The 12,165-nt window shown below is 43.0% G+C and overlaps 1 protein-coding gene across 5 annotated transcripts in view; it reads left to right on the top strand.

Moving 5' to 3' along the window:
* Positions 1 to 12,165, top strand: part of EPB41L4A (erythrocyte membrane protein band 4.1 like 4A) — a gene marked incomplete at its 3' end in the record, with an annotated part of 99,541 nt that overhangs the window by 53,061 nt on the left and 34,315 nt on the right. For all 5 annotated transcript variants that reach the window (XR_013843538.1, XM_079995515.1, XM_079995516.1 and 2 more), the window contains 2 exons: positions 1,002 to 1,090; positions 1,921 to 1,984. Coding sequence is in view for 4 of the 5 variants with exons in the window: in XM_079995515.1 (XP_079851641.1) it covers positions 1,002 to 1,090; positions 1,921 to 1,984 (153 nt within the window). The remainder of the gene's footprint in view (positions 1 to 1,001; positions 1,091 to 1,920; positions 1,985 to 12,165) is intronic.

Below are 12,165 nucleotides of genomic sequence, written 5' to 3' on the forward strand. Positions count from 1 at the left end.
CAATTAATGTGTTGCCAGTGTTGGAGCTTAAATCAGAGGTGGCGAACCTTTGGCCCTACAGATGTCTTTGGACTTCAGACACTGTCAGCCCCAGCCAGCATCTCTGGTGGGCAGGAATGATGGGAACTGTAGTTCAGCAACATCTAGAGAGCTGCAATTCAGCAGCCCTTGGCTTAAATGAATACATGCAGCTCTTCAGATTGTAAAGATTGAACCTGCCACTGAAGTTAATGTAGTTGCCTTGATACACACAGACACAAAATTGTATATACCTCTTTTGCTTTGAATAGCAGACTTCTGTGCCATATCACAAGCTGGTTTTTTTTTTTGTTTGTTTGTTTCAAAAGGAGTTTGCCCTACAAATGAGAGCTCCTTTTGGCAAACAATTGCCCTTAAAAGGCTAGGGAAGACTGGCACCACAGAATGCAAAACACTAATTATTCTATTTCATAATCCCATGCTCTTCTTTTTTTAAAAAAGTGGAGGCTAAATCCATTGGAACACATACTTAGGAGAACCATGGATTAAGGAGCCTTTCTATGAAAGAATGTGGTTGCATTTCCATATAAAAGGCAATTAACTATGCTGGAAGAATAATATGGGTTACAAATCTAAGGGATTTATTCTAAGTGTTGTTATAAGATAAAAGGGTTTCATTACAAAGAATGTGTTCGGGCAGGAAATATGAAAGCAACACCAAGAATCTGAGTAAGGCCCTTAAAAAGTTCAAAGTAATGAGACATAATAGATAATTAGTAGCTCAGAGCTACAGAAGTTTTGTTAATATTAACGCTGAAGGTTCCTTCAATATGCAGGACATAGAAAAAGAATCTTCAGTGTCATACTGCATTGTATGTCCTTTCCTAACCACCACATTACATCAACTTAAGGAACGTTTATTGTGCCTATTTTCACAGTGGCTCCAGTTCATCTTTTAGACAGGAAGCTCTCTGTAATTGTGTGTGTGTGTTTATGTGTATAATGTTAAAACTGTTTTGCAGGGTGAAAACAAATCAGAGTACTTCCTAGGGTTGACCCCTGTAGGAGTGGTTGTCTACAAGAATAAAAAGCAAGTTGGGAAGTATTTTTGGTAAGTATCATCTATCTTGTAGTCCCATTTTTTAAAGAAAAAGATTACCAAAGATTGCATGGTGTATTTCCATTTATAAATGTTTTCTACATAGAGCAGTTTTGTATATTTCAAACTGGAAACATGGAGACAATGGGTTGGGTCCACCTTCTCTTTGGTGGAGCTCTGCTAACTGGGTGCTCTTGTAGGGTGAAGAAGTATTTTTGTCAATTCCTCTATCCCTCCTTTAATAGCATATGCACCGCAAGCAGCTGCTCCAGTAGGCTAGGGGTCCCTCTGGAACATTGTGGGAAGCGGTGCAGAGGGCTACAAGGGGAAGGAAAGTGTGCCAAATATCTCCTTTTCCTTCTGCCTTCAGGAGCTTCCAGTTAGCGCAGCAGGAACCTCTGCTGGGTCTTAGCCCCATCTATGAATGAAAACAGTCCATCTGTTCAGTGAGGGAGGTGTTTATATTTGGACCAGTTGTTTAATATGAGTGTATTTAAATATTTCCCTCTAAAGGGTACCTACCAACCTACAAATTGGAAAAAAAGAGAAACTTCACCAGTGATGAACATGCTTCCTGCAAAATTTTAATTGGGAGCCATTTCTAGCAAGACTTCATTCAAAAGAAAGCAGTTCCTGAATATCTGCTGTAGAGAAGTCAAATAGGCTGTTGATTGATATTTCTACTCATAAGATAATTGTTACTGGCTTGCATGTTTCATAGCTAGTCTGGCTAATTCATTAATGAATATACTTGTCATTAAACCTTCAACTGTTCCAATTTTTTAATGGATCTGTTGGCTTAATCGTCATGTATTTTTTGTGTGTGTTTTTCTAACACTTAGGCCTAGAATTACAAAAGTCCACTTCAAGGAAACTCAGTTTGAGCTCAGAGTTCTGGGAAAAGATGTAAGTTTATATTTTGTAGCTTGAAAATAATGCTTGTTAAACATGTATTCCTTACCACTCTAAACCAAACATGAATAGGATTGTGTTGTATTTGTATGTAACTAATAGTTACAGAGTGATTTTTAACACACACACACACGGCTTGGTCTTGGTCTGTGTCTTATCTGCTTTGTTAATACTACTTGTAACATTGAGAGGGGAGAAACATTTGGGGGACAAAAGTGATGCATTCACCATCAGGCTTCTTTATGTTGTCCATTAAGTTTGAGGGGCTTGTATTATAAAGTTCTTAGAAGAGGTCAATTTCATTCACACAATGCTAAAACAAAACATGGCTTAGTGTGAACAAGCAAACATGCAAGCTACTCTAGGGGAGATTGGTCGCAGCTCATGATTTGTCTACAGAGAGCTATCCCAAGAGTTAGGATTCAGCCTATAAACTCAGCCAAACATGGCTTAGTTTAGCATAGTACAGTGGTGCCCCGCAAGACGAATGCCTCGCAAACGGAAAACCCGCTAGACGAAAGGGTTTTCCGTTTTGGAGGTGCTTCGCAAAACGAATTTCCTATGGCTTGCTTCGCAAGACGAAAATGTCTTGCGAGTTCCTGCGGGTTTTTCCCCCTCCCCCTTTTTCTAAGCCGCTAAGCTGCTTAACAGCTGATCCGCTAAGCCGCTTATCAGCTGATCCGCTAAGCCCCTAAGCCGCTTATCAGCTGATCTGCTAAGCCCCTATGCCGCTAATAGCGCTAATCCGCTAAGCCGCTAATGGGCTTGCTTTGCAAGACGAAAAAAACCGCAAGACGAAGAGACTCGCGGAACGGATTCTTTTCGTCTTGCGAGGCACCACAGTATAGCAGTGGAAAGACCAGAGGATGAGCAAAGCAGCTGCAATATTCTTTCTATGAGGCTGCACATGTGCTTGTTCACAGTAAACCATGGTTGCCTTAGCATTATGTGTGAACTGGACTAGACTAGTGGGACTTTATCTGTGCAATCTGTTAACACAGCATAGATTACCGTATTTTTCGCCCTATAGGGCGCACCGGCCCATAAGACACACCTAGTTTTTTTGGGGGGAAATAAAGAAAAAAAAATCCCCCCCAGGCGCGGAAGGGGAGGTAAGAGCTTGCGGGGTGGACGGGGAACCCTCGGCGCCCGGTGGCAACAGGGATCAGCCCGGCACTCCATGTGCGCTCCCAACTGCTCGGTCTTTGTCAGGGCATATCTCCGCACCTAGGCTTTGCTTCCCTGGATGCGCCCCTGCAAGGTTTTTGCCCGGCTTGGGATGTGCCCTCCTCCCTCTCTCCTTTCCGCCCGAACCAATCTTTAACTTTACTCTCTTGGTGGGCAGTTCTCCGTGCCACCTCCGAGGGGGTCGACGCTCCCTTTAAACGGAGCGCGCACCCTCCGAGAGGCACTCCAGCCCTTTCTCTTCTAGGGTGGACAGATGCAGTCCTTCCATTTCTCTCTGGCCACTTTCATGGGGCTCTGCTTTTGGAGCTCTTCCTCACCCCCCCCCGCCTCTGTTTTTACGACCATTTCTTCCCTTTTGCTCTTCGAGAGAACCGGGGCTTGGATCCAGCTTCACCGCAGAGCGAATGCTTGCTTCCTCTTGTAACTTCTGCCTGCAGTAGTGGCCTTATGAATGCAGGGAGAGGGGAATGGGGGGGGGGTCCCTTAGTTATTCTCCCGGTTTTGTTAAGTAAAGTTTCGCTCTGGGTTGGAGTAACTGGCTGTGGGGAGAGAAGAATTGAAGAGGCGCTTCATCCTGCGCTGGGCTCACTTGCTCCAGCGGCTCACGGACACATGGATTTGATTGTTGCGAAGTGTTAAAAGCAACCTCTCCTCCTCTTCTCTGCTGTTTGCTCTGATTTATTGGAAGCGGGAAGGGGGGGCGCGGAGGGGAGGAGGAGGAGGGGCCACTTTAACATTCCAGGAGTGTTCAGGATGAGTATTGCCAAAGCAGCGGGCAAAGGCAGGAGTGGGGTGGGGAATGGGAGGGCGGCTTGGTTTTTCGCAGACAAAGGTAGAGCGTTTCTCTGGACTGACCACGCAGCGTTCACTTCGCTGTAACACAATAGGCTTGTAAGTCCTCCCTTTTAGGAGGCGAGTTGACAGGGTTGGTGCGGATTATTTGCGCTTGGCGAAGCTGCAACACGCAGAGAGAGAGAGAGAGAGAGAGAGAGAGAGAGAGAGAGAGCTGGCTTCGGTTTTGTTTAAATCCCCTCGGTGGGATTTCGCTGTCTTAACATTCCCGCCCCCACTTTGGAACACACCTGATTAGTAGGACAGGTCTCTCCCCCTCACTCAGCGCGCCCCCAGGCTTCGGGTGCAGGCACCTCTCCCCAAGCCGTGGGAGAGCTGTGTGACTTCACGCAGCCCTCCCACGGCTTGCAGAGAGCTACTCTAAGCCCGAAGCCTGGGGGGCGCTGAGCTCAGAGCGCCCCCAGGCTTCAGGTGCTGGCAGCTCTCCCCAAGCCATGGGAGAGCTGCGTGAAGTCGCGCAGCTCTCCCACGGCTTGCAGATAGCTTCCTGAAGCCTGGAGAGCGAGAGGGGTCAGTGCGCACCGACCCCTCTCGCTCTCCAGGCTTCAGCAAAAGCCTGCATTCACCCCCCAGGCTTCGGGCACACACATTCCCCCTTCATTTTTGGAGGCGAAGAAGTGCATCCTATAGGGCAAAAAATACGGTAGATTGCTTGGAAGTGCTGCTACAGTTACCTTAGATACTTGTTGGTAAATGCTTTGAAATTATCCAGATGAATGGGAAATCTGGAAGCTTTAGAAAAGAAACATTGTTGTTTTTGGTTTTAAGGCTGGTGACTGACTGGGCTTTTAAAATGAGAGCTCATTGTTGTGCTTAAAAGAACTGACAGCATTTGGTAATGTCAAGTTCTGACAAGAATACTGTTAAGGAAGCATTTCAAAGAACAAGGATGCAAAATATTATGTACACTTTACTGTCTTTTAAAAATGTCTTCTGCACTGTACTCATGAAACTTGGTTAGAAATTAGGATTGGGTGTTGCGATTGTGTGTCCCTCCCTGAACCACACACCAGTTTGTCCCACCCATTCTACTTTCTGCTTCAAAGTTACCAATGCCAGTTAAAATCATCCTAACCTTGGTTAAGTGGGCAAACTAGGGCCCAGTGTGGAAATCTGTCAAGGAATGCCCTTATTCAGGTGTCAGGTGTCATTGTGAACAAGAGTAGAGGGGCTGGGAGCAGTCCAGGTACAAGAGTTTACAGTTCACTGCCTATCTCCAAAACCATGGTTAATGGTTCTGTCTGCATTGATCCTATTGCAATATATTTGGTTAAATACATTTGTTAGTTCTGCTAAATAACCTATTCAGAAATTATGTTGCATGGTTGTTTTTTCTTGAGGAATTTAAATGTCAAATCAATGGAATGTCTTTAAGCAAAGTTTTACTGTTTGATCTTAAACTGAATATCGCTTGAATATAAATCAGTGTTCTCCAATCTGGTGCCATACATGTATTATTGGACTATAGTCCAAATCATCTCTGACCTTTAGTCTTGCTTGCTGGGCTGATGGGAGTCAGAGTCCAAAATCGCTAGGCAGCATCTGTTTAGTGGAGGCTGATATTGACTGACATAGACTGGGGAATGTAGGTTATTCTCCAGATAATACCAAATAGAAAAGATAACAGTTTGTTGCATTTAGCACTTTGTATTCCTGCTGTGATAAAACTTCACATTATAATTATCTGAGGGAAGCTGTTACTACTTATAGCTTCTCCTCCAGGCAAATTAAATTAAAAATAAAACACCAATGAAAATTTCAAAGCCCTTATCCAACTCTCATTTAGAGATAATGGAAAAAAGACAAGCAATTCCACAAAGTAGATTTAATAGCTAAAGTCTTGCTTAGATATATTATATAATGTGGGACATGTTGATGAGGAAACTTTCAGGGTAATGATGGATCTAGCTGTTTATAGGATTTTATTTTGGTTAGCTAAGCAAACAAAAGCCAAAGCTAGAACATATTGCTTTGTTAATTCAGTTTGACAGCATGACCATCCTGAATGACAGAGCTATTTAATTAAGTGGTCAGGTGAGCCAGGACCAGTGCCTGACCTGCTGCTCCAATCTTACAATTTGCTTTTTCCTGGTTGCTGCTATCACCTTATCTCATCCATCATGTTTCCTTTTGATACAGTGAATGCATGAGCAGCATCAAAATGGAAGCCTGGCAACTGGGATTGAGGTGCAGGCCACCATAGTATCTCAGCAACAGAGAGAAGGGAAGATGAGCAAAAAACAAAACAAAACCTCAAGACAGATAGAAGAAATATAAAAAGGCAATACAATAAATAATCTTGTATGAGATTCTTTGGTAAATTTAATCTCAGTGCTGCAAGCTTGTAGAAGCTGGAGATGCAGCAAACCTTCACCAAAGTAGAATTTTAGTCTCTCTGTATTAATTGCACTTACACTGTGCAAAAAAGGACATTTTATCTCTTCAGGCTGGCAGAACCCAATTCTGCAGTCACTAGATGTAGATAATCAATGACCAAGATAAAGGAGCTTGACCTGTGAATTAACTTGGGGAAATATTTATAAATGTGATGGTAGATTTGAGAGTTTCTCTTTTTATAATCATGCTGCTTCCACATTTCCACACCCCTTTTATTTCTACAGAAGAGAGGAAGTTCGACAATATGTTCCTTTCAGTTTCCCATTTTGCTGTATCTTGGCAGATTCTATGAAACCTCTTGAAACCTATACCTTCCTTATTGTACTCTGTCTTTTGTTGAATGGAATTAAAGCTTGTTTGCTTTAGAGCTTAAATTCTGGTTTTCCAAGTATGTTCAAATATTTCATAGAAGCATTTACAACAGAATGCTTCTGCAACAGAAAATATAACAAGCAATAAGTTATGCAATATCAGGGAAGGAATTTGTGCTTTGGCTAATAGCTATTTTGCATTGACCTGTGGTCAATATGCTACTCAGCCGAGGTTTAATTCAGGCAGGCAACACCCACCCATATTACCATACCACTTCAGACCCTTTATTCCTTACCATAGATCCAATTTAGGTTGGAAATAAAGAGTAGCCTACTGATTACACCATGTGGCATGGCCTCCATGGGAACCGCAAATAATTTAGTCTTGTCACTCCCTGAAAATTTAAATTGAATTGATTGTGTCTCTATAGGGATTGAGGTGAAACATGTTTTTTGCTTGTTCCTGTCCTGGTAATTGTTGGTTCAAACAGTAAACCCAGCAGCCATTTACTGATGGCACAGTCAAATCTGTTTGGTCTCAGAAAGGTCCACAAAAGGTTTGCAAGGAAGGAGGACCAAGATGCAGTCTTCAGTTGAGGGTAAGGACAGGCAGTAGACAGCCAGGGGCTGCATGTCCCATCTGAGGGCAGGAAGTAGACTGGAGAACAGGATTACCAATTTTGCCTTGGCTACTGGCTTGTGCTGAACTCTAATTCCTTGGTTTCTAAAGCAATGTTCAGGTTTTTGTAAACAAGCTTGGCCAGAGCTTGGTGCAAAAGGTAATCTCAACAGGTCTAGCACCCTTTCATCTGTTAACTATGAATCTTATGGGTGACAAATCACTTAGAGAGAGGCCTTTGGGTTTCCAAGAGATCTAGGGAACTTCAGAGGCACCATGTTCCCTAGTCACTAGGGTTACCATGCCTCCCCTGCAAAGATGGAATACCATAATTTGTATGTTTAACTAACCCTAAATATAGGAAGGCTTTCTCTTTGCCAGGGTCTAATGTTTTCCATTTTAATAAAACTTCAGTGAACCATAAATGCTGCCTTTGTAACAACGCTGAGGTGGAGTCTATCTTGCATGTCCTTTTTATTGACATTTGTGTCAAGCGGCTAGGAAAGACCTAATTATCCTATTATGCAGTCTGTCCCTGTCTTTGAATCTCTTTATGATCACTTTGCTTCATGGCTCCCTTGTGTCAGCCACAGAGCAAGTGGCAAAGTTTTCAAATATGGCCTGCTGTATTAGACCACTTATGGTTGATATACTTGGATAGCTTAGCATTGTTATTCTGCACTTTTCAGTTGTATTAATTCATATTTTAGTGATGTTGTTAATGGTCAATTATAAAATTGTTACTAATGTTTAAATGGTCTGTTGACTGCAAATAAAGAGATGGAAAGTGTAAATAGGTGGTATTTGGTGAGAGTTCCTTCAGTACCTTGGACAGATCATAGGGACCAGTGTCCCTATTTAGGTTGTGTCCAGATGGGGGCATTATCTTCCAAACAAGTTGTTCAGAGTGGTGGATGAGGATCCACACACTCCCATTTTTTCACTCACCATATTCATTGCTGTCTTACTGTTTGCCGTTACACTACTGGGCAGAGCTTGGCAGACTTTTTGTTTTGGTCCCTACAATCTATCACTCCTCCCAACCCTTCTCTGAGTAAGTTTACAGGATTAAACTGTAGTTTGCTTGTCCTTTTTCTTTAAAAAAAAAAGTTTGCAGAATTTGGGGTTTAATAGAATTGCACAAATTCTGTACTAATGAAAACAAATTGGGTCTGCTTTGTGCTCTGAGTGGGGTTTGTTCCTGTGCTGAACTTTCTGTAATGAAGATACTGTAATCACTCTTTCTCAGCCTTCTCTAACTGACATCCAACTTCAGCTTAAAACACTTTGGGATCCAATCTTGTTGCTGGGAGGGAAAGTCATCGATCCAAGAGATTATACAGTGAGATTTTAAAAAAACTTTTCTTTATTACTTAACTAACAGACTCTTGTGCTGTGTTACAAACCTCTGATAATACTGTACTCTGGGTCTTAAATGCCCTAAGTGGCATGGAAAAGTGCGGTTTGAGAAAAGCCCCATTGGGATGTGTGGAGGTAGTTGCATGCTGTCTGTCTGGTCTGTGAGGCAAAGTGTTTATTAATCAAAACTGTGTCTACTATTTGCTATTATGTACATTTAAGTAATACTTAAGCCCCCAAAATGGGACACGGGTGGCACTGTGGTCTAAACCACAGAGCCTAGGGCTTGCTGATGAGAAGGTCGGCGGTTCGAATCCCTGCGATGGGGTGAGCTCCTAGTGTTCGGTCCCAGCTCCTGCCCACTTAGCAGTTCGAAAGCATATCAAAATGCAAGTAGATAAATTGGTACCACTCTGGTGGGAAGGTAAAAGGCGTTTCTGTGCGCTGCTCTGGTTCGCTACAAGCAACTTAGTCATGCTGGCCACATGACCTGGAAGCTGTCTGCGGACAAATGCTGGTCCCTTGGCCTATAGAGCGAGATGAGCGCGCAGTCCCAGAGTCTTCCACGACTGGACCTAATGGTCAGGGGTACCTTTACCTTTAAGCCCCAAAAGCTAGAGCCTGGGTTAACTTAACCATCAGTAATAGTTCTCTACGTGGGGCTACCTTTGAAGGTGACCTGGAAACTGCAACTAATCCAGAATGCAGCAGCTAGACTGGTGACTGGGAGTGGCTGCCGGGACCATATAACACCGGTCTTGAAAGACCTACATTGGCTCCCAGTATGTTTCTGAGCACAATTCAAAGAGTTGGTGATGACCTTTAAAGTCCTAAATGGCCTTGGCCCAGTATACCTGAAGGAGCGCCGTTCTGCCTGGACACTGAGGTCCAGCGCTGAAGGCCTTCTGGCAGTTCCCTCCCTGTGAGAAGTGAGGTTACAGGGAACCAGGCAGAGGGCCTTCTTGGTAGTGGCATCCGCCTTGTGGAACACCCTCCCATCAGATGTCAAGGAAAGAAGCAACTATCTGACTTTTAGAAGACATCTGAAGGCAACCCTGTTTAGGGAAGTTTTTAATGTTTGATGTTTTATTGTGTTTTTAATATTCTATGATGATGATGATGATGATGATGATGGGTGCTGCCCAGAGTGGCTGGGGAAACCCAGCCAGATGGGCAGGGTATAAATTATAAATAATAATAATAATAATAATAATAATAATAATAATAATAATTCCCATAGCATACAATATCCATGAAGAAAGCAGTTTCAGATGCAACCAAAGGCTTGCACAGGCTTGGCAAGAATTGTTAGTATTCTCTTTGGACACAAGCCCCACTCGTTGCTGCATTCACCATGCTAGTGTCTGTTACTGAAATCTCTCTGCAACCCAGCGTACAGCATGGGGAGGTGCTGTTAGGGCAGGAAAGGAAGGCAACTTGGAGAGGGTGACTAAGGCCTGTAATCCTACGCATGATGAATGTTCTGGTTCAAAAGGCTTTCTGCATTTTAGAATGCAGTTCAGCCGCATTATTGTCACTCTGAGTCTTTTCATTGACTTTGGAGTTTAGAAAGTTAGGCATTATATAAATCACACTTGGCTTTTCATTCATTGACTGGGTTAACTGTGTTCTGTCTAATGAGTAACTTACCTTAGATTCAGGGGCATTCTTTGAAGGCTTTCAGTGAATTAAATTGACTATGGCATGCCATAGGATGTTTCTTATGCATTGCATTCCCACCCCTTTTTTTCAGACAAAAGCTATAACTCACCCAGTTGATGGGTGCTATTTCTTGAAGAAACTATATAATTCTTCAATGTCACCTTTGTTTGCTGCGTACATGCCACACCTTACTGTTAATCACTAGTACTCTTTATAAAAATGTCCACTTTGGAGGGTTTCTGATTATGTAAACATTCTTTGGTTCTTTAGTGAGTTAACAGGTTCAGTCCTGTAATTTGGTGAATATGTTGTGGAGGTGGGGGTGATGGTTAACAAAATCAATCCTACTGGGAATATCCCCTCACTCACCCAAGTTTAGGATGTTCCACCATTCTTCAGCAGAGTTGTTTTTTCTTTGAGAAAAATAAGTGTCTCACGTAAATGTAAACAAGCTTTAATAATAAACTTAGAGAAAACTGTAACAAAATAACATAATGTCTGAGAGAAACTAAAACAACAACATGAGGCAAGAAAACAACAAGAGGCAGTTGGTCCCTCTGTACTGACATTCTTAACTGAACATAATGGAACACATGCACTGAAGGGAGGGGCTGATTCTGGAGCAAAACACACAAACCCCGCCCACCAGATACCAAGCACTCTACTATTCAAATGAGGCCCGAGTGTTTTTCTTATAGAATATACTTCACATTTACTTTTTATATCATGGAGGTCAATGTCTATGTTAGAAATAAGTATCTGTTTGCCATGAAACTATGATGTCTGTTTGTTGCCGTCCACTGCATGGACCAAAGACAACCCACTTGTCTTCTTTCTTTGGTGATCACTTGTGGCCAAGTAGGATTGTTTTCCATGAACACAGTCTTAACAGGGAGTCTGTAAGTGACTGTGGAGGCCAATTCTGGATCCACATGTCCTTCCAAAGTGGGGACATAGGTTTCCAGGCAGGAGCTGATCACGGTGAGGGTTTGCCAAACATGCCTTCCTCTTAGCACAGTTCTCCATTTTGTCCTGAGTTTGAGCATCTTCAAAGTCCATGATGTCTTTGGTAAAGGCTATTCTCTAATTGGAATGCTCTCAGTCCAGTGTTTCCCAGTTGTCGGTGTTTATACTGCATTTTTAAAGATTTGCCTTGAGAGAGTCTTTAAACCTCTTTTGTTGACTACCAGCATTACACTTTCCATTTTTAAGTTTGGAATAGAGTAGTTGCTATAGAAGACAATAATCAGGGTTCCGAACGACATGACCAGTCCAACAAAGTTGATGTTGAAGAATCATTGGTGTGTACACACTCATAGGATGACCTCCAAACCCACTTGTACTGCTAATTCACAATGGTGTCCCTCCTCAACATGATTAATCTTAGATCACAGACATGGGTGGCGCTGTGGTCTAAAACCACTGAGCCCCTTGGGCTTGCTGATCGTAAGGTTGGTGGTTCGAATCCGTGGAACAGGATGAGCTGCTGTTGTTTTGTCCCAGCTCCTGCTAACCTAGCAGTTTGAAAGCATACCATCGTGAATAGATAAATAGGTACTGCTGTGGGGGAAGGTAAACAGTGTTTCCATGTGCTCTAGCACTCATGTCCCGTTGCTGGTCACATGACCCATAAAAGCTGTCCGCGGACAAGCGCCAGCTCCCTCGGCCTGAAAGTGGAGATGAGTACTGCACCCCATAGTCGAATACAACTGGACTTAACTCCCCAGGGGTCCTCTACCATCACCTTTACCTTTAATCTTTGATCACATCCGTACCATACATTTAAA

This window comes from Podarcis cretensis, assembly GCF_951804945.1.
Source record: "Podarcis cretensis genome assembly, chromosome: 11".
In the NCBI taxonomy this organism is placed as follows: domain Eukaryota; kingdom Metazoa; phylum Chordata; class Lepidosauria; order Squamata; family Lacertidae; genus Podarcis; species Podarcis cretensis.